The sequence below is a fragment of the Heliangelus exortis genome, chromosome 1, assembly GCF_036169615.1.
Source record: "Heliangelus exortis chromosome 1, bHelExo1.hap1, whole genome shotgun sequence".
Classification (NCBI taxonomy): domain Eukaryota; kingdom Metazoa; phylum Chordata; class Aves; order Apodiformes; family Trochilidae; genus Heliangelus; species Heliangelus exortis.
Genome location: NC_092422.1, coordinates 195,689,962 through 195,713,186, shown reverse-complemented (window position 1 = coordinate 195,713,186; position 23,225 = coordinate 195,689,962). Strand labels below are relative to the sequence as shown.

Here is a 23,225-nt window from a genome sequence, read left to right as displayed (position 1 = left end):
AGGGGAAGCAGGAAGGGCTTTGAGCCTGGGGATCCCTCCAATTTCTCCTGAGGATGAGGTGGATGGGATGGAATCCTCTGTTTGGTCAATTCTGGTCATTTCTCTTGTCTGTTCCTCCCCACAGGAGGGTTTCAGGTGGGACCTCTTGACTCCTTTTCTCCTTTTGGAGGGCAAAATGTTCCTCAGAGCTGAGCAGTGTCCTTGGCTCTGCAGCCCATTCTCCAGCAGTAACTATAACCATGGAGTGGGCTCAGTCCCAGCAGCAGCCACTGCCTGAGAAACTTGCTGTGAATTTCAGCAAGTGCAGCTCCTGACAAGAGACTGAGCTGAAAGCAAAAGCACAAGACAGAAAATCCCCTTTATCCTGGCCCAAACCAGGACACTTCCAAACCTGTGGATCCACTGACATCAGGAAATTATCAGGTGTGCTTTTCCCATTCTGCATTTGCTCCAGTGCACCAGACTGTTCAACGCAGGGCAAACTGAGAATTAAAATAATTATGTGCCTTGAAATGAACAATACTGACTAAAATCAATTCCCTTTTCCTGCTTCCACAGGGTCAGGATTTGAGCTCTTCTGCTATTTTCACACTGATCTTCTCCTGGTGTCTCTAAATCCAGTTCTTGTGGGGATGTTTGGTGAAGGCATATGGGTTGGGAGTTCACAGGGTGCAGCCTGCCAAGGAAAAGTGGTTTGCAGAGACATGCTGTACACTTCCTTAGAATTTATGTAAATCCCTGCATGAAGTTCCATTACCTGCTGCAGGCTCTTGGCCAGTCAAAGCACCTAAGATGTGCTTTGTGGTTAGGGAAATACCCATTAAATGATCACTGAAATCAGTGCCACACCTGATAAGGTAGAGAAGTGCTTATTTCACACTAGAAACCTGATTTCTGACATTGGAAATGACAAAAGGGACCAATCACCTCTCTGAGGTGACCTTAGAGCAACCTTCCAATATCTGAAGGGGTTACAAGAAAGCTGGGGGAGGGCTTTGGACACGGGGGGGTAGGGAGAGGACAAGGGAAATGGGCTAAAACCTGGAGAGAAAGGGGAGATTGAGGTTGGAGATGGGGAGGAAATTCTGGAATTTGAGGGTGGGGAGAGCCTGGCCCAGGTTGTCCAAGGAAGTTGTGGCTGCCCCATCCCTGGCAGTGTCTCAGGTCAGGTTGGATGGGGCTTGGAGCCCCCTGGGCTGGTGGGAGGTGTCCCTGCCCATGCAGGGGTTGGGACTGAATGAGCTTTGAGGTCCCTTCCAACCCAACCCATTCTATGAATCACAAAATCTGATTATTTAGATCACAAAACCCCACAGTATGTGGGTGCTAATGCTGCATAACCTGGGAAAAATTGTGGTTACTTCATAGTTGTAGGAAAGAGAAAGCAAGAGAGTAGAAGAAATGACAGATAACAGAAAAACATCAGTCCTGGATCCAACATTGGGTCAGCCACCAGGGCAGGGTTGGTGTCACTGAAAGTCCCCAAGCCCATCAATGCACCCCCTAATTTTTAAAATTCTTTAATTTGAGGGTGGTGAGAGCCTGGCACAGGTTGTCCAAGAAGTTGTGGCTGCACATCATACATTTACTTAATTGAGCTAAAACCAGTTAGTGAGCAGTAAAACTTCTCTAAAGAGTCTAAAACAAAACTAACCAAATAACCCCTAGCTTAAGAATATGACATAAAATAAAACTTTGATCTTAGCTCAGATTTTTTAAAGTTTTTTTTAAAAGCATTTACAAGTTTTTTAAAAGTCATTTAAAAAGCAAAATGAAATCAGAAGACTTGTAATAGAGAAACAAAAATCAAAGTCTGTCTGTGCCATGGTGGCCCTCTTGAAGCACATGACAGCAGCATTTCCCACAGAGCAGCAAGGCAGAAGCCTGAAGTACTGTTCAGGTTTTTCCATTTCAGCCACCAGAAGAGAGAAAGCAGCTTCTCACAAGTTGATGTCTGACAAGTCAATGGGGATTTTTTTATTTTTTTTTTCCAATATATGTTTAGATGTCAAAAAACAAACAGAAAAAGCTGCCTTACAATGCCATTAGCAGAACACTGCTGAGCAGAACAGAAGGATTTGGGGGTGGAGGGGAGGTTGTTTGTTCCCAACAACCTCCCAACAGAAGTTGGGAGTTTGTCATTTCCTGCAAAGCACTCAGGATTTGAGCTCTTCAGCCCCTCTCAGCCCAGGTGAATCAGCAGCCACTTGCTGGTGGTTTGTACAAATCCATTTGCACAACATCCATCAAAGCTGAGACTGCACTCTTTGGGTACTTTGGGTCAAACTTGGTGAAAGCCTGGCACAGCAGGAACTGCTTAAGAGCACATGTGAACTAAGGAATTAATAAAGAATGTCAAGGTTTAAACACCTTCTCACCATGCCCTGCCAGTCACATATATTCCCCCAGACATCACAGTCCAACCACTTCAGACTCAAGTCTCAGCTACAATCAGAGTTTGTACCACCTATTGAAACACTTATGCATCTATAAACCTGGTGTGTTACTCAAAATCACAGAGTTATTTGCATCTTCCTAAATGAAATCACTTCAAAAGGCAGCTGGTCAGTGCAGCCATAAAAAAAGCACAAAATAAACAAAATGTTGAAGCCTGCAGATCATCAGCACAATGTTCATCTCCTGTTTCTGCTGGGTGCTTTGCATATTCATGTCTTGACTCCAGTGGTGCAAGAAGAACACACAAAGTCTCAAACTTTTACTAAGAACAAAAACTATTCCTTCCTTTAGCCAGGCACAACAAAACCAACATAAATACTTCCAAACCTTTCAGTTTCTTTCACTCATTCAAAGATTATCTCCTCCCATGTGTAAAACAGAGAATGGCATCACCCTGGTGAGATGAGTTGACTGAGTCACTTTGATGATGAGACACAAGGTGTGAATTAAGATGTTCCTGCAATGTTTTATGTACAGTACTAGTGGTACACAACACATTCCAAAGTGGTGCCTATGTGTCCAGAGCTCCAACAGCAACAGATTCCAAGTGTAGGTACCCAGACTTCAAGAGCAACAAATTCCAAGTCTATATGCCCAGACTTTCAGTTTGTTTAACACTGGCCTGGAAATTAAACTGAGTGCCAGATGCTGTCTATTACTCTCTCTCTCCTCCCTGATAAAGAAAGGAGAGAGAATAAGGGAGAGAGACTGATGGGTTGGGAACTAAACTACACAGCTTGAATGGAACAGGAATGAGAAATAGGAAAAATGACTAAATCTGTACAAATCTACAGGAAAATCGATCCTAGGTTCCTCCCCCCTTTCCCCCAAGAACTCTCCCATCCCCACTGAGGCTGCAGGGCAGCCCTGGGAAAGTCCAGGCTGGAATCCTGGGCTCAGGAGCAGTTGGGAGCTGGAGGCAGGAACACACAGATTCAGGCTGGGATGGATCAGGAGCAGAGGCAGAGGAAGGGATGGAATCCTCCCAGGATGCTGAAGCAAAGAGGCAGAGGGGAAGAAGGGGAAGCAGGAAGGGCTTTGAGCCTGGGGATCCCTCCAATTTCTCCTGAGGATGAGGTGGATGGGATGGAATCCTCTGTTTGGTCAATTCTGGTCATTTCTCTTGTCTGTTCCTCCCCACAGGAGGGTTTCAGGTGGGACCTCTTGACTCCTTTTCTCCTTCTGGAGGGCAAAATGTTCCTCAGAGCTGAGCAGTGTCCTTGGCTCTGCAGCCCATTCTCCAGCAGTAACTATAACCATGGAGTGGGCTCAGTCCCAGCAGCAGCCACTGCCTGAGAAACTTGCTGTGAATTTCAGCAAGTGCAGCTCCTGACAAGAGACTGAGCTGAAAGCAAAAGCACAAGACAGAAAATCCCCTTTATCCTGGCCAAAACCAGGACACAGTTGCCTTTGCAAGCAACAAGGAGCTGCTGCTGTTCCACCTACAGCATTGGTTCTTAAGCAAGGCCCTTAGTAACAGGGCAAGGGATAATAATGGTTTTAAACAAAAAGAAGGGAGAGTCAGACTAGATGTAAGGAAGACATTTCTTACCATGGATGTGGTGAATCACTGGTGCAGGTGTCCCAGTGAGGTGGTAGAAGCCCCATCCTTGAAATATTCAAGGTTAGGTTGGACAAGGCTCTGAGCAACCTGATGGAGTTGAAGATGTCCCTGCTCACTGCAGAGGGTTTGGACCAGATGACCTTTGCAACCCAAACTATTTTGTGGTTCTGGGATATCCATCTCCATGAATGCTGCCCCTTCTCTTCTAGCTCAGCCCCTGGAGAGGGTGTGGTATGGGGGAAGGAAGGGAAAGGAGGAACAAAGATGAGGGGAGAGCTGAAATGGGATGCATGTGTGTGAATGGAGAGCAGCAAGAGGCCAGCAGCATAGCTTGGAGAAGGAAGGAGGAAAGAAAAGAAGAAATTCATATCCTTGCAGCCCCTTTCTGAACATAGAAGATGTAATTCTGACAGTTTCTATCTGAGCAAAACTGAGTTTTCTGACACAGTCCAAAGAGTTCATCATTAGGGGCTCACCTGCAAGCCTGCCTGGTTATGAGGAAAAACCAAGGAAAGGAACATAATGGAAAGAGAAATTTTAGAAAGGATTTTTGCAACAGCACAAGTCAGTATTATGCCCTGGCAGCAAAGAGGGCAAACTGCATTATGGGGTGCAAGCACAGCATAACCAGCCAGGCAAAAGTGTGCTCAATACTAATGCAACCTCACCTCCAGTACTTCCATCCTTTAAAGAGGATGTAAAGGTCATTGGATGCACCCAGAGAAGGGCAACAAAGCTGGTGGAAGGGCTGGAATGTGCTGTGAGGAGCAGCTGAGGACTCTGGGTTTGTTTATCTGGAGAAAAATGATGCTGAGGGGCAACCTCATTGCTCTCAACAGCTTCCTGAGGAGGGGAAGAACAGAGGTGCTGAGCTCTTCTCCCTGTGATCCAGGACATAGAGAAATGGCTCAAAGCTGCATCAGAGGAGGTTTAGTCTGGACAACAGGAAGCATTTCTTCATTGAGAGGGTGGTAAACACTGGAACAGGCTTCCTAGAGAGGTGGTCAATGTCCCCAAGCATGGCAATGCTTAAGAGGCATTAGGACAATGCCCTTAATAAAATGTTTTAATCTTTGGTCAGCCCTTAATTGGACAGGTAGTTGGTCTAGATGAAAAAGTCTCCAAGGTTTGGCTTGGAAGGGATCTTACAGATCATCTCATTTCAACCCCTCTGCCATGGCATGGACACCTCCCACTCAGTCTATTCTCTGCTAATACAATTTTGCAGATTCCTACAGCACAAATTATGACTGAAAAAAAAACCATACAGCCCCCCCCCAAAAAAAATTTCTTATCAAGAAAGCAAGAGCTGCTAAATTTCAGAAAAAGCAAAGATTCCAGGTTACAGCTCTGTAAATATCACACGTGGTAAACAGAACAAGCACACAGCACGGGAGCAGAAAAGGCTTTTAGGCAAAACAGTTTCCAAACATTTCCCTCAGATAGCAGCAGCTCTCAAACATTAGGAGGAATTTGCCTGCATGAATCCCTCATGCACTGCTGTCAGATGAGACTCCTTGCAGTGAGGACACTGTGAGTGTTTGGCCTTTTCCTGTTCAGATATTTTTATGATGCTAGTAAAGAGCTCAAATCGCTGCCTTTAAAGCCAGTCACACAGGGACTAAATGTGAATAAGCTCAGAACATCAAGAGAGCCATGGCTTTATAGTCCCATAAAACATGCCTACAAATGCTGGAGAACAACTTGTAGTCTCTCCTAATTCTACCTGACAGCAGGAATGAAGTGCAGGAGACACTCATAGTAACCAGAAAAAAAATAAAAAAAAAATCAAATTAGACCTAACGAAACTGTTCAAGAATTTAGGGAAGTGGTTAAAAGGAAAGATATTGCATATATCTGCAGCCAAATCTGCCTTTCTTCTCCATCATTCCACTAATTAACAGTTTGAAGAAGGTGAAAGCTAACAAAACAGGCTGGAAATTCTGTACACTTTGTTTAGAAAACCCCTATACCTGTTGGCAATTTCAGGCTTCAACTTCAGGTGTGATGGCCACTTCACAACCTTCTCAGCCCTTCTCAGCAAACCTGAAGGTGACAAAAGGAAGGCTTCCAAGTGACATCACTGTCATAAAGGCTGCAAAAAATTCTGTGCTACCAAGCTGTGTAAATTAAAAAGCATTTGACAATGGCCCAGGATTCAAAACAGACAGGTTTCATTCCAACTGCCAAATACTGAAGTAGGGAACATGTTATTCCCCCATTCTGTGTAACAGACTTTCTCTCAGCCTAACACCTTGCAGAGCTGACTTCTACTTTCACAACTAGGCTAAACATTTTTATTTTTATTTTTATTATTTACTGATGGGCTGCTTTAGAAGAATTTGTGCACCTTCTTCCTTCAGAAGAAAGTTGAAGTATATGCTTTTAACTCATGTGGCTTTACCTAAGTATTCTGGGATAGACTCCAATATCTCTTTTAAATTATAACTTTATAACTCTGTTCAATTATTAAAATAAAACCCACCTGAAATGAGCAGCCCTTTAAATACAGAGCAGCTTGATGCTCTACAGCATGGAGACAAAAGGGTGACTTTTCCTTGCTCAGATACCTGCAAACATTTCATCAAATGGCCTCATCATTTTGAAAATCTCCCCAGCTGTAAGCTCAGTGACCTCTTCTGCAATAAACTGCACAAGTGACTGTACACTGCTCAGATGATTCATTTTTATGCAGGGCTTTATCTGTTTGAACTTTAGAGTAAATGTTGGTGTTTATGAAATACTTTGGATCAACAGCTCTGGGGATCAAGATGACTCTCAAAACAAAAGCTGTTAATGCAGTTGTATCCAACACAAAATTCTGCTGTGTCACCATGCTAATGTAGCACAGGTCAGGTAACAAGGACCATTCCTGGGAAAGACAATAATCCAATGTTTGTAGCCAGCTCAGCACTGGACCTCTTCCAGGTACCTGTTACCAAAGCAATCCTGTTAGTTTTGAACACACTTCAGCCAGAACCATTCAGTTCAGATGAAAACCACATCAATTTAGGGCATTTCTTCTTTCATATTTGTTTTTCAAAGGACAGAATGCCATTGCTATCTTCTCTTTGCCCTTCTAGCTGCCTAATCAATCTTATTGCTAAGAAATCTCTCTGCATTTGCTGACACTTTTTCACCTTTATCAAGACAATTGCCACCATCTCCAATTCCAAGGGTGTCATCTTCAACGCTTAAGAAAGTTTCCAAATTACTCTGTTTCAAAATAGAAGATGAATTATTAGCTAAGGTGGAGCAGATCTAGAAAACATTTAAACAGAGAGAGGAGGCAGGATGTAACACACCCTCTTGGTAAGACCAAAAATCAGCTGCAAAATCAGCTCAAAATAATCAACAAAATCCTGAGCTGGATTATTTAATCCATGCTCTGAATTTCCTTCAAAAAAAGAAACAGGAGAAAGAAGTTCCAAGTACCCCAGTCTAATTATCTAAATTCCATATTTAAATAGCAGCATTCTGGAAAGTAAAATTTTATCTCTACATTCTTTATGTACCCAACTTTCTCACAAGCTCCAGACAAATCTCTGATGCTCATGGTCCTCCTGGCTCAATGAGACACAAGCATTAATGAGACAAAGCAGTAAGGAGTCCCAGGGCATCAGTTTCACAGATTTAAGACCACTTTAAAGTAATCAGAAATACTATCAGGCACATTATTTTGAGGAAAGCAACAACAAAATCATTAAATTTCTGAAAAGGAAAAAAAAAAACCAAGCTACTTTAGGTTCAAAATATTACCTGGTGAACTTCCCAAATGCAACAGGAATTTCAAATATTGCTTTGACATTTCAACCAGTGCTTATGGCACATTAACACTAACACCTCTTACCCAAGAACCTGATTTTACTTTCTAAGTATTAAGTGTGTCACAAACAGTTCATTTATCCTTGAAATGCAAAGGTTCAAAGAGAAATTTGGCTCCCTTTTTCCAGGACACACTTCACTGAAGAGTCAACATCACAGAGAGATTCAGATTTCACACCAGGATGTCATTCCCAAGCTCCTGCTCTTAACATTGGGTACCTTGAGGTTCAACTCCACAGAGCACCTTAGGCTGACAAAAGCTGCAGTTGCCAGGATAAAGCCTCCACTTTCCATCCCTGCAGTTCATTCCCTCCTCTGCCAACACTGGCACAGATCAAGAACCTGGGCAAGCAGAAAATGCAGCCAGCAAAAAGCAGGTAGCAATTCATCTCACTCAAATTAAGACTGCTGTTGAGAAAATAAGCAACACTGCCAGAAGAAGAAATAATATCACAGCCCAGCTGACTTAGATCTGCAGTCACTGATAAGGAGTTGAATCCTCTGCACCTTTTCCATGAGGTTATAGTAGGGAAAATGAATACTAAGACTGCTGAACTCCACTTTCTCTCCCCTGCTTACCTTTGTGCCTAAGAGAACCAATAATTTTTTCCATTAATTCATTTACAAAATCACTGAGTGGCTCAGCTTACAGCAGCACAGCCATGAAGGATACCTCCAAGTGCTCTAACAGGACTCCCAGAGAAGTACAGCATAGGAAATGCAGTTCAAGTGGAGCTTTTTCAGAGAGATCACTCACATTTCTGGCCACGAGACCTAGCTGTGTGCTGCAAAACCACTTCATCTCCCTGCTCAAATCTTGCACTTGAGCACTATTCCTTTTTCTAAAGGTTTGTCACAGCCCCTGGACAGGGGAGCATCACATGGCAAGCCAGGGGCTTTTTCCATCAGCAATTCCTGGTATCTCCAGCTTTGCAGTAGCAAAACAGGAGAGTGTGGGCAGAGAGCAGGCTTCAATTTCTCTTGCTCCCATTTCCTTCTGATGTTTCAACAACCTTTAGGCTGCTAAATCACACCATTTCTGGAAAACACTCAAAAGCATCAGACAGCAGACCCCTAAAAAGGAAAGGGATAATTGTCAGTGCCTTTCTCAGCAGACAGACCACCATGCAACCTGAAGAGACAACCTATGTCCCAGAGCATGTGTGCAGTTTTTCCCCCCTCTTCTTTGGAAGCAAGAAAATAGATCTAGACCAGCCTCAAAAAAACTGAGATCTGGCAGCTACAAATGCTACTGCTTTAGAAGGAGAGCAGCTTCCTTCCTTGGAGGCAAATAGCACCATCCTAAGCTGATAACAGGATCCTGAGCACACATGGAGATTTCTGTGGTATTTTCTCAAGCAGCAGGGTACTTGCACCAAGACAAAACAGCTGACAGGGTGATCATCCTCTGACTGTGAAGGTGATATTTCTGAAGGAGCCAAATGAACATGGGTATTCAGCAGGGACATCTCTCTCACCATAGTATCAAAAGACACTGTTAAAAAAAAAGGTGAATTACCTGTTAAAAGTTCTGTGCTACAGACAGCAGCAAGGAGGAACCATCACACCAAGTATGAGTGACAGCCCTAACACATCTGCCTGCTGTCAGTCCCTCAACACTAATAGAACAGAGCAGAATAGACAGAAAAGCCTTTATCTGGGCTAAGATTGGCTGTGGAACAAAAAAGTAAAATTACTCATCTCAGTACATCACTAACTCCTGTTGTAAACAGCTCACAGCACTCTCCAGCTGAGTACTTGGTCCTACAGTAATTACACTCTTTGGAAGGATATTCCACCCACTCCTCCACTGAAGAGCTAAATTAGCTCCATGCACAAAATGCCAAGTTAACATTTTAACAAGTTGGAAATAATCTCTCCTGTTGGTACAGTAATGTGACTACAGGCTAAGCTGACTCCAGGACAAGTAAATAACTTCAAACTGTGTTTTCCTGAACAAGGCTGCTCTAATATCTTGACAAACTGATTTTTTTTGTTTGTTCTCTAGCATTCTGGTGCCCAACTGCAAAAGGTCACTCTGCCTTCCTCCTGACAAGTTCAATATTATCCTTCCATTCTCAGAGAATGACAAAAAACATGTAATATCTGCATCTAAACATTGCACAACACTGTGCCACCAATCTAATGTTATAGCAGAGTGCTTGGTGCAGTTATTAGGAACCATTCAGAAATCCAGCTACAAAAACAAGCTGGATTGCAAACAACTCACTCATTTCCCACAAAAGGACAATTTGCAGCACACCAGGAGAGCACATTATTACTTTAGTCCAGAAATATCAAGAGAGAGCCTTGCTGTGATGTGTTCCACATGCAGAGATGCACAACATACGTGGTCAAAAGATTATCCATGGGAATTGCAGTCACTTGATGTTGTAGAATAAGTTGCACACATCACAACCTGCAGGAATTGCATCCTTTCCCTGATCCACCCTGCCTCAAACACACTTCCTTGCAAATTTCCATCCAGGCACATTTAAAACCCTTCAAACAGTTCATGTTCCCTCTGCTGCAAATGGAAGATCTCCTCTCAAGAAAAAAAAAAAATCCCTATTGAGAAAAACAGGATAGAAATAGTTTAGTCTTAGCCTCAAAGGTAAGGTTAAGAAAATGAATTCACTCCTGTGAAAGTAATGTACAAAAACCCCACAAGATTTTGAACAAAATCTTTCCTCCTTTCTGTGTCAGTCAATGCTCATCTCCTACCCTAACCAGCAAGCATTTATGGATGTTAAAGTGCTGCTTTTATGCATTATAAAAGCTCTTTTGGAAGCTTTTCTCATGGCCTCTGACACAGGTGCTGTCAGGCCAATAGCAACAAAACCTTTATAAGTGGGTTGTTATATTTTTCTTGACACTCATTTTAAAGAAGGCTTGGTCAAATATTTTCTCCCCAGCATGGAAAGCACTTTCACTCTCTGAATGCAAACTCCTCTGCCTGCTTCTCTGTAGATGTTCTATCAGCTGTTTGGGAACAGCCAGTACTATAACTCACTCCCAATTTTAACCACTCAAAAGCAATGAAGCTACCACAAACTTTCAGTGGGTAAAGGGGAATTACCAGCTTTGTCTTTCTGCTTCATTGAAGAAAGTCTTGGAGGACTCAGTATCAAGGCTTTGTCCTCCTGGAGCAAAGCCTTCAGAACTCAGAGCTCTTACAAGAGTTTTTAAAGACCTTATAGATGATGATAAGATGGCTGCAGATACTTCATGTCAAGCCCTTTCCTCATGTCCTCACATTTTATCCTTCTATGACTTCCTTTTGCTTAGAAAATCCACCCTTAAGCTTTGTCTGGATATTCCAAACCATATTTTTGCAGGAACAATATTGAAGGGAGGTGAGAATTGGTATCATGGAGCAAACTCACCAAGATTTAATATAAATACTAAGTCCTTTAGAAAGACAACCAAAGGGTAAGGAGACAGTGGATGTGACCAAGAGCCCACACCTTACCTTTACCACATCCAAGTAGTTTCTAAATCCACACCTTGCACACAGCTGGTTGTAATTGTGTGAAGAAAAAAACTTGTGTGCACCATTCAAACAAACCTTTAGAGCAAACTCAAAGCTCTTAAGAGTTTTTAAAAACCTTACAGATGATGATAAGATGGCTGCAGATACTTCATGTCAAGCCCTTTCCTCATGTCCTCACATTTTATCCTTCCATGACTTCCTTTTGCTTAGAAAAATCCACCCTCAGGCTCTGTCTGGATATTCCAAACCATATTTTTGCAGGAACAATACTGAAATGAGGTGAGAACTGGTATCATGGAGCAAACTCACCAAGATTTAATATAAATACTAAGTCCTTTAGAAAGACAACCAAAGGGTAAGCAGACAGTGCATGTGACCAAGAGCCCACACCTTACCTTTACCACATCCAAGTAGTTTCTAAATCCACACCTTGCACACAGCTGGTTGTAATTGTGTGAAGAAAAAAACTTGTGTGCACCATTCAAACAAACCTTTAGAGCAAACTCAAAGCTCTTAAGAGTTTTTAAAAACCTTACAGATGATGACAAGATGGCTGCAGGCACTTCATGTCAAGCCCTTTCCTCATGTCCTCACGTTTTATCCTTCTATGACTTCCTTTTGTTTAGAAAATCCATCTTTAAGCTTTGTCTGGATATTCCAAACCATATTTTTGCAGGAACAATATTGAAGGGAGGTGAGAATTGGTATCATGGAGCAAACTCACCAAGATTTAATATAAACACTAAGTCCTTTAGAAAGACAACCAAACAGTAAGAAGACAGTGGATGTGACCAAGAGCCCACACCTTACCTTTACCACATCCAAGTAGTCTCTAAATTCACACCTTGCACACAGCTGGTTGTAATTGTGTGAAGAAAAAACCCTGTGTGCACCATTCAAACAAACCTTCAGAGCTAACTCAAAGCTCTTAAGAGTTTTTAAAATCCTTACAGATGATGATAAGATGGCTGCAGATACTTCATGTCAAGCCCTTTCCTCATGTCCTCACATCCTATCCTTCCATGACTTTCTTTTGCTTAGAAAAATCCACCCTTAAGCTCTGTCTGGATATTCCAAACCATATTTTTGCAGGAACAATATTGAAATGAGGTGAGAATTGGTATCATGGAGCAAACTCACCAACATTTAATATAAACACTAAGTCCTTTAGAAAGACAACCAAAGGGTAAGCAGTCAGTGCATGTGACCAAGAGCCCACACCTTACCTCTACCACATCCAAGTAGTCTCTAAATTCATACCTTGCACACAGCTGGTTGTAATTGTGTGAAGAAAATCCTGTGTGCACCATTCAAACAAACCTTTAGAGCAACAGCTAAATAGACTTGTGCCCTACAATGAAAAACTGTATTAGAGTAGGAGGCAGAGAGCATTTTTCATGAACAGGCCAGGGATGGAATGACCATCATAAATCAAGCCACCTCTTGTAAATAATGCCAGGCTCATTCCTTTGACTTCCTCAATCAAATACCAGGTGAGGTGTATATAAAGGCAATTCCAAAATAAATAAAGTTCTAATGTGCATGTGTTAGCCCCACAGCAAGGATGAGGAAGCAGACATGTGACAGATGATAGCTCTGCTGCTTCTGAGGCTCAGATACTGAGGTGATAACTGTGGTACCAGAATAAAGCCTAAGCAAGGTACAGCTTTAGAATGCTACAGTTAAGAATAAGAATGAAATAAGAATTCCCTGAAAACATGCCAGCAGCAAGTGTCTCAACTGACTACAACCAAGTCATGATGACAAGGGAAGACAAGTGATTAGAGCTGTGACACTTCATAAGACAGGCATGACATGGTAACACAGAACAAAAATGTCACTGTTTGAAAGCTTCTGAGACATCACTTGGTAGGCAAAAGGAATCAACATTTCCATGCACCATAAGGATGAATCCACAGACAATTTATTCTTTTGCTGATATTTAAGCTCTCTGGAGTTTAACAGTCTGTTATAAATGTGGCCACTTACCAAAAATCTAGACAAGTTCCAGTACAGCTCTCTCTGGAGTATGACAGCTTTTCTCTGGTACTCTGCTTGTAGAAGTTATTTCCAGCTGAAAATCAGCTCCCCTGAAAATCTTACCTGCAAGACATCTTGGATCTTCACCCAGACATCAACCATGTCATAGAGCTTGATGTCACCATCATACTGGCTGCAAGGAGAAGCCACTGTTTGCTGAAGATGTCCCAGGACAACAGAGTGAGCAGCAGCCACAGCATTGAACTTGTCAAAGAGAAGCTCCAGCAGCTCCAGGAGTAACCTGCAAACCAAAACAACCTCTGCTCAGTTTCCAGAAGATGCCAGAGACTTTGGGGACAGCAATACAAGCACATCAGAGGCAGAAGAGTGATTTCAAATCCTGGTTTGTGGAGTGCAAGCTGGGAGGTCACCTATAGCTCCAAACTCTCTGTGGGCTTCAGAAAACAAGGTGTTAGCAGCTCAAGCCTGGCACCTAAATACTTCTGAGGATCTTCCCTCTCTATCTCTCCTATCAGAGATGCTCATGTCTTATGTGTTCTCCCTGGGGATACAGGAAAGATAAAAGCATCAGTAATTACACTTCAGTACCATGGTATTGAAGACCATTTGAAGTTCCCAGATAGAGCTGCAGACAAGGAGGGAGACTGCCTGCTTTTCCTCCAGAAGAAAATAAGACTCTCAACTCAATAAAAAAATGAGTTGCCCATACAAACAGAATATAAAAAAAAAAACCCATTTTGAATGATGAAATGAGTTGCATGACAGGTTTTAAAATATGGAAGATCAGAAAGCCAAAATAGGGAGTCTCATCAACAGCACCAGTCATCAAGATTTTACTCCTGTATGGAAGATGCTACAGCTGTACCTCAGTGAGGAGCTCACCTGACCTGTCCCAGTGGCTTCCATACCACCCAATTATTGTAACTCATGTCCCTTTATCAAGCCCTCAATATTTTGTGATAAGGCAACAACTGATGACATGCTTAAGAACAGGGAAATTCTGATGAAGTTCACTGGCGTTTAATGAGCAATTCAAGTACACATGTAACCCAAACAAAATGTGAAGATAACACTTCCCAAATCCATATGTTAGACACTTCTAAGCTCTGACAGACAGGCTCCATCACATTTAACTGCTGCAGCTTAGGAGCTAGCACATGCTTGCTGTGTTTTCCCATCAGAAGTGCTATCCCCAGAGCAGGACAGAAGATCTGCAGCAGAACTGGATTTGTACCCACTCCTTAACCACCAAGAATCACTGGGAAGGGCCTCTGAGATCATCAAGTCCAGATTATACAAACACCCCCATATTGGGCAGGCCATGGCAAAGTGCCCCATCCAGTCTCTCTTTAAACAATCCAAGGGATGGAGACTCCACCACTTCCCTGGGCAGTCCATTCCAATGCCTCATCACCCTCTCCATGAGGAAGTGCTCCCTGATATCCAACCTAAACCTCCCCTGGAGCAGCTTCAGGCCATTCCCTCTCCTCCTGTCAGGAGTTGCCTGGGAGAAGAACTTGACCCCCACCTGACCACAACCTCACTTCAGGTACCTGGAGAGAGTGATAAGGTCCCTCCTGAGTGTCCTCTTCTCCAGGATAAACAATCCCAGCTCCCTCAGCCTTTCCTCATCAGACTTTCCCCCCCAGTCCCTTCACAGCCTCCTTGCTCTCCTCTGGACCTGCTCCAGCACCTCATCTTGAAGTGAGGGACCCAGAACTAACTGGAGTAATTCAGAAGCTGTTACCCATTTGCTGCTGTTATCACCAAACAGCACAGTGACCTGGCATCATCTGGTGGCTAAAACCACAGCCTAGAGCAATCCTAGACTGAGCTTCCAGTCTGCACAGGATAGAAGGTGGCTACTGTTAAAAAAAAATTTTAAAAAATCACTATTGCTGTGGCTCATTCATATACTGCAGTTTTACACATCCAGCTATACATGCTCAGCCTTACAGAATGACTCAGGGATGTTCAAGAAGTGTTTGGATGATGTTCCCAGGCACATGGTGGGATCCTGGGGGTGCCCTACAACACAGGGACAGGAATTGGACTTGCTGATCCTGATGGGTCCCTTCCAACATGGCAGGTTCTATGGTTCTGGGCCATTCACCAAACAATGATGCCAACCACTCATCTCAAATGGTTCAGCAGAACAACACCTTGACTCAGGGACCAGATGGAGGAGCCACCACAATCCTTCCACTCTTAGATGGTCTGCAGAGAGCAGGCACCAAACCACCTTTGCAAATCCTGGAACAAATCCTTATTAGCATTTCCAGAAGTATTGGTGGAGAGGAAGAAGACAGAAAAGGGTTTGGATAGGATAGAGATAAGGATCTGCTCCAGCTCTTCTGTCTGATGTCTCAAGCATGTTACAAAGCCAAACAGGTCTATAAAATCAGGGGGTGCATTGGTGGGCTTGGGGAGCTTCAGTGACACCAACCCTGCCCTGGTGCCTGACCCAATGTTGGATCCAGGGCTGATGATTTTCTGTGATCTCTCTCTTTTCTTCTCCTACTCTCTCACTTTCTCTTTCCTACAACTATGAAGTAACCACAATTTTTCCCAGGTTATGCAGCATTAGCACCCACATACTGTGGGGTTTTGTGATCTAAATAATCAGATTTTGTGATTCATAGAATGGGTTGGGTTGGAAGGGACCTCAAAGCTCATCCAGTCCCAACCCCCTGCATGGGCAGGGACACCTCCCACCAGCCCAGGGGGCTCCAAGCCCCATCCAACCTGACCTGAGACACTGCCAGGGATGGGGCAGCCACAGCTTCCTTGGACAACCTGGGCCAGGCTCTCACCACCCTCAAATTCAACAATTTCCTCCCCATCTCCAACCTCAATCTCCCCTTTCTCTCCAAGTTTTAACCCATTTCCCTTCTCCTCTCCCTACCCCCCCGTGTCCAAAGCCCTCCCCCAGCTTTCTTGGAGCCCCTTCAGATATTGGAAGGTTGCTCTAAGCTCACCTGGGAGCCTCCTCTTCTCCAGGCTGAACAACCCCAATCCCTCAGCCTGGCTTCCCAGGGAGGTGCTCAGCCCTCTGAGCATTTGAGTGGCTCTGCTCTGGACAGCAGCCTGAACATATATAATAATAAAAATACCTATTCTTCCATGCTTTTTTTCTTTCACATATACATACATCCTTGTGGGTGATTTGTTTTTCCTAAGCATTGTTGCAAAATAACCTTTAACTGTTAGAGCAATAAAATTCCTATTTTGTTTGGAGAGGAACAGACCCTGAGTGCCTTTTCCCCTTCATCTGATCAAGGGGTATTTGGACAGCCTGATGGGGCCATCATTGTTGGGCACCCCGTAAGGGTAAGGTTTCCTTCCTAGGGAAAGCCTGACCTGGAAGAGGGAATCTCTTTTGGTCCCATCTGGATCATGTCACAGGGTGTGACACAATTCAATAGGAAGAGCCCCTGACAGCAGAACAGGGCTATGTCAGAGTAAAAATAAGATGGATTTAGGAGTCATGGCACTCATAGGAAACAGAAGGACACTGACATTGCCCTACCTTAAAAAAAAAAACCTCTTGAACTAAGGCACATTTCAATGACCCAAAGGAAAGTGGTGGGGATATCAATTGTCTTCATATTTAGGAATAGCAATAAATGCCTGAAGAAAAGCTCTGTTGGTGCTATAGGAGAAAGCTCTGCTTCTTTACAGGGCTTTACAAATTTAAAGAAGACCCTGAGAGGGGATGAACAGAAGCACACAGGACATGATGGCCAAGAAAGCACCAGAAACAGAACTATATCAATATAACAGGATTATAGTTCCAAAATGGGAAAGTCCAGTGTGGAATAAAAACCACTTTCCTCCATTTTGGCTTTATATGAAGCTTGATAATGACCCCATTCAAGTGAAACTGAGGAAAGATCTCCTGTGGAAAGATCTGTCCATCTTTCTCTTTCTATAACTACTGGATAGCCCAGCACCAATGTCAGCAGTGAGGGTGACAGGACTTCCAGTGCCTGAAAACCAACTTTCTGTGAAGCCATTTGCTTCTCCAAGCCACTCCAGGACATGGAAGAGGTGACTATTGCTTCAACAGCCTCTAAAAGATACACACAACTTCCCATAGAAATACCTTGGCCAGTGGCTGGTCAGCCAGAAGCCAGGCAAAAATTAGGAGAAAAACCAGATACAGTATTTGGATAGTGGAGGGATTCATGTTGGAGGAACTTACACACAGTCTTGGTTGAAATGCCACAAATTAGGGGAGCAAATGAATTATAGACCCCTGAGAAAATGTAACAATCCAAGCCCAATTTCTACTAAGACCCTATTACCAGTGGGGAATTTTGTTATCTAGGTATCTTCTTGTTGCCCCTGGAAAGTACAATTTTGCAGAACCAAACTAGCTGGATAGTTTGATAAATTGATTTTATTGTCCCTAGCTGAGCCTGACCTCACATTATCAGCTTGTTAACAGAGCCATTGCTAAAATAATATTATACTGAACAGAATTATTTGGTTTTAAGTTCCAGTGTCTTCCTACTCTCACATTACAGACTCACAGACATGAAACCTGCCCTTTCTTGGTGCTGCTAACTATCACCACATTACATTTCCCATTCTCAACCACATCATATTTCCACACTTCCCTGTTTTCAAATTAGCCTGTACCTCTTAACTTTCTTTTTTCTACAAGTCTCTTAAATCTGTCAGGTCATTTTTGAAATGAGGTGACCCAAAAGAGACAGAGACACAGTCTGTTTCAGACAAGCAACAAGACAAAACAGCATAAAATAATCTGCCCTAGATTTTATGCATATGGGGTTGCAGCACCAAGTGACCTCAGCAGAACACATACAGAGAATGACAGGAGACTGGTTTAGGCAATTTGTCAAAGCCATCTCATAATCCCCTCACTAAGAAATCTGGTAAATATGTTGAGAGACAGTGACACAGACCCAGAAACAAATCCTATTGTCTGGGCAGTAACAGAGAATGAATTGATGCAGAGTGACTGCTGACACCTGAATGAGGTTACTAATGACAATTCATGCATTTTAGCAGCAATGTCCTTTGTCTGGTCAGAGTGTTGGTGTGTATATAATTTCTGCATTTATTTTAAAGCCTCTAGATGAGGTACAAAGCCAGAAGCATTTTATAAACATGTAAGGAAAAGCATATTGAATCCAATCAATATTTAGTACCAAAATTGTTGTTACAATTCCTCTTCCTGGGCCAGATTTTCAACTAAAAGTAAAGCTCTGGCCATGCATCCTTACCAAAATCTTCTTCCATAAATCTGGCCCTCAAGCAGACAGATGTCCAGATTATTATTCTTCTAAATTCAACAACTTTCCACAATTCCAAAGAGATCCCCCCCAGGTTCATTAAGATACAGCAGCACTCCAAACTAATGCAGCATTTTGTCTTCTACAATGCCTCATCCTCCAGACCCCAGGATAAGTATTTCTAAACATGAAGCTTTCTAAAGAAGCTCTAATGAGCCTCTAATGAAGGATAAGTCACTAGCAAATTCCTACATTCAAGCTGGTTTTTCATCAACTTATTCCCAAAACAGCTCAAAATTTTAGAAAGCTTACCAAAACTTTCAGAAAAGGACACTTAAGCAAGGTCAGCTGCCACGAGGTGAGACACAAGAATTCTTTTCAAAATTACCTTCAACCAGTGACAGGGAACTGTTAGGAACCTACTACTGCTCTTTATGGAGCTTTTACTACCTTCCTATCATTCAAAATAAAGACATGTTAGTGAAGAGAATTTATATTCACAAAGTACCTGACAGCCAAAGATGTTGTTCTAAGTCTGATATTCCACACAACAGCATCCATGTTTTAGAAAACCTAAAAAAAATCAGTTGGATTACAGTGTCATGCAAGTCTTTGGGACAGTATTGGTAAAAAAACCCTTCTGCTGTTCTTTGGAGGTCCTTTGCCAGGCCAGGGTCAGCTGCAGTCCATGAGTCCCTCTGATTTTACAGTTGGGCTGTGGAGTGCTCAGAGGACAATAAAATATCAATATTTTCATCACTGCTCTCTCTCTTGTGCATGCTAATTAACAAGCCCAAAAGACCCCACCTTGTATAGCAGGGACCCCTGGCAGGCTGAAAAGGGTTAGAGGATTTCCATGTGAGGAATTAAGATCTTCATGAAGATCTGAAGAAGAAATGGAAGAGCCCACTGCCTGTTGGGTCTACAAAGAGAGCATCCAGAGCTGGCTGAGAGGCATCAGGGCTCTGTGGGACCTTGCTGCTTGAAATCATTACAGCAAAAAAACTTCCTGATCTTAAAAATTTGGGAGTAATTAATAATGCTTTATACATAAATAATAGAATCATTAAATGGTTTGGGTTGGAAGGGACCTCAAAGCTCATCCAGTCCCAACCCCTGCATGGGCAGGGACACCTCCCACCAGCCCAGGGGGCTCCAAGCCCCATCCAACCTGACCTGAGACACTGCCAGGGATGGGGCAGCCACAGCAATCCTGGGAAATTTATCCCCAGGATAATCTGTGTCAGGGCTGTGCTTGGGTCACTTTTCTGTCATCTGGGTCCTTTCAGCCCTGTCCCCTTCTGCAGGGTCAGAACCCCCCAAGTGGCTCAGTTAAATCAGCTGATGGAAGGACTGAAGTTCTCCCATCTTTGGGCATCCTGATGGACACTGGATGCAAGGAGATCCAAATGCCCCTGGGTTGTGCAGCTCTGAAACACTCCCTGGAACAGCACTTGGGGCTTTTATATCTCACTTGGAGATAGACCCCAAAACCATATTTTCATAGAATCCTGGAATGGTTTGGGTTGGAAGGGACCTCAAAGCTCATCCAGTCCCAACCCCCTGCATGGGCAGGGACACCTCCCACCAGCCCAGGGGGCTCCAAGCCCCATCCAACCTGACCTGAGACACTGCCAGGGATGGGGCAGCCACAACTTCCTTGGACAACCTGGGCCAGGCTCTCCCCACCCTCAAATTCAACAATTTCCTCCCCATCTCCAACCTCAATCTCCCCTTTCTCTCCAAGTTTTAACCCATTTCCCTTGTCCTCTCCCTACCCCCCCGTGTCCAAAGCCCTCCCCCAGCTTTCTTGGAGCCCCTTCAGCTATTTCCTTAATTTCCCCTCTTCAAGTTTTAAACCATGGTTTTAAAATGGTTTACCTTTTAAAACATGAAAGGTAGCTTTATTAAAAAGCTCACTAAGGTAAGGATGAATAGAAGATTATTGTCTGATCTGATCAGACACAAATGATCATTGCCAGACTTTCCTGGCCAGGCTCTAGAAATGATGTCTCTCTTGTAGAATGAGAGGGCTCCACATAATCCTTCCATGAGGAATTAATTCCCAAGAGGAATTACACCAGAATCCCCACAAGCAGATGATCAGCCTGAGCCTCAGGTGGAGGGAAGCATCACCCTTTTCATGGGGTAAAAAAATAAGAGCCCATTTTTGAGAGCCACCACACAGTGATGAAGAAATACAGGGAACTCATTCTGTGCATGCTGAAGAAGCCCCAGGGAACCTGTCCAAAGGTTCAATCTGCAGCCTCAGACCCTGCAGGCTTTTGTCATCTTATCAGCCACCTGATTTGCCAGAAGTGAGAATTTCAATGGGTAATATATTTAAAGTACAGTAACTGAATACAGGCAGGGAGCTCAGTGTTAGGAACTAAAGAGGCATCCAAGTGTGACTACTTTTAAGGTGAACTGAAAAACTTTTTACTTCTGAATCCTGAGGTCAAGCAAGCCCTGTGGCTGACAGCCTAATGAATAGTTAAGCAGTTCCAGGCACTGCATCCTGCTCAAATTTGGGGTCTTACAGAGCTCTTACAGAGCTCAGAATCTTGTTGCTCAGATTTAGATTTTTTTCTTGACAGCAGAAAAGCTGCTTAGTTCTGATTTAAAGCTGTAGCTAACTTAAGGGGCAGTACACCCTTCCATCCTGTAATTTATTTTTTTTCAATATAAGTTAATTCACCTGCTTACTGTAAACTTCACTTGCAATCCTGGTTTAGAATGAATTCTAATTTTCTTTGTATTCACCAAGAATTCAAGATACTTCCCAGTGCTCCAGAATATAAGTATCTCAAAGGCTCACCAACTAAAATCCATTCAAATTTTTGTACCTTACACAACCACCAGGGCAGGTTAAATGTCACTAAAATACCATCTGACCCAATTTATAAATTTCAATAGCTAACCAGTTGTCATCCAACCTCAAAACTGATTTACAAAACAAGTACCAAGCATGTGCTATGCTCCCTTCTTGGCATTAGAAACTACAACTCCACCATCTGACCCATCCAAAAAGCTTGTTCTCATTTCACTAACTTACCAGCACCACAACTCTACAAAATCTTCAAAACGTTGTTTCCACAGAGATGACCATGACAGGAATTAGAAAATTATTAGGAAAAAAAAAAAAATAAATCACTCGTTGGGAGTGATTTTCCACTGTCAATATTACATTTAACAAAGCATTTTTGTTTTCATTTTTCTTTTACACCATTGATTCCCTTTGGAAAGTTATCATTACAGTGTGCAGTACCACAAATGAATATTTCAGCTAGAAATGTCAGCCAGCCCTTCTGAAGTCCTGCTTTCCAAAGAACAGTTCTAGTGAAACCTGAACAACCCCAGAAACACCATTCTCACTTGGCTTCCACACCTTGCAATTAACACAAACGGGGCTGCAAACCAATTAGAAACTTGGCCATTTATTTACTGATATAATTAGCTCCATCTATGATTTTCAAAGCTTTGCACCTGCATCAGCTTAATTGGACTCTGCTACACTTGAAATAAATAACTGAGCTCCATCTTTTCAACTCCTATTACGTAGGAACTTCAATTCCTTTGGCATCAGCAGCAATGTAGAGCCATGACTCAGAGCAACACAAGATGATAGTATTTGTTTTGGCACCAAGTGTTCTTTACACCATACATGCCAGCACTCAGACAACAGCACAGTTCAGTCTGTTGTAAAGGCACTTAAAATGAAGGGTTAGGTTACAAAAATGAAATAAAAATCAAGTGCTTAACATTATGCACTTCTTGCTAGTTAAATAATGCTGCCTTCTGCTGTGCTTCCATCCTCAAATCTGCATTTCAAACATCTGTTCAGCCAAAAGATTCTCTTCTAATGCTAAGCACAGAAGGAAGCATCTCCCTTCCCACACCCTCAGCTGAGAAGCAACAATGCCTCTCCTCTCTGAATACATTTCTTACATTTCCAAACCTTTCAGGTGCTCAGGACACATCAACCTTTCAGCCAGACACAGGGCATTTCTGATAATTTTACCATTTCACATCTCTGCTAACTGCAAAAATATTGCTGTCATTCCTTCAAATGGCAACTAACAGATCCAACACCCTTCTCCAGACTTTTTTTTTTTTTGAAGCAATTGAGTTTCAGTGGTTGAAATATCCTTACCTAGGCTGATTGTCCTGGGAAAGATTCTCTCCTCTCTGGTAACCATTGTCAGCCACCTGGGTTGTGGACCTCTTAACAATCTGCTTGAGTTCTTGTTCTAAGCGATCCTGGATGGCTTTCACTGTTTCAGGGATTTTTTTCAGCTTGGCCAGCCCTTTGATGAGGATGCCCATGAAGACAGTGCTGTTCTCCTCTGGATCCAGGTCCAGATCTTCTTTAATTTCCAGAAGGCTTGTTTCTCGCACTGGAATGGATTTTAGAAGACACTCAGGAAGGTTTGAACTCCTAAAAACAAAACTGAGCAGCACTCAGAAACAGCACTGAGTTTACTCTTTTGCCTTCACAGAACTCCCACCCCATGGACCAACCATGGAAACCCTCAGAACTTAACTTGGGAGGGGAAGCAGTGGGTATTTCTGTATAGGGAACCCCCCAAGCAAGCAAAACCAGAACTGCCTGCACATCTCCTGG

At 43.0% G+C, this 23,225-nt stretch overlaps 1 protein-coding gene across 6 annotated transcripts in view; it reads right to left on the bottom strand.

Annotated features, from left to right (window-relative positions):
- EXOC4 (exocyst complex component 4) overlaps positions 1 to 23,225 on the bottom strand; it is a 441,701-nt gene that overhangs the window by 357,006 nt on the left and 61,470 nt on the right. For all 6 annotated transcript variants that reach the window (XM_071734223.1, XM_071734224.1, XM_071734227.1 and 3 more), the window contains exons 6-7: positions 22,755 to 22,998; positions 13,443 to 13,620 (exon numbers count right to left, since the gene is read on the bottom strand). In XM_071734223.1, the coding sequence (XP_071590324.1) occupies positions 13,443 to 13,620; positions 22,755 to 22,998 (422 nt within the window). The remainder of the gene's footprint in view (positions 1 to 13,442; positions 13,621 to 22,754; positions 22,999 to 23,225) is intronic.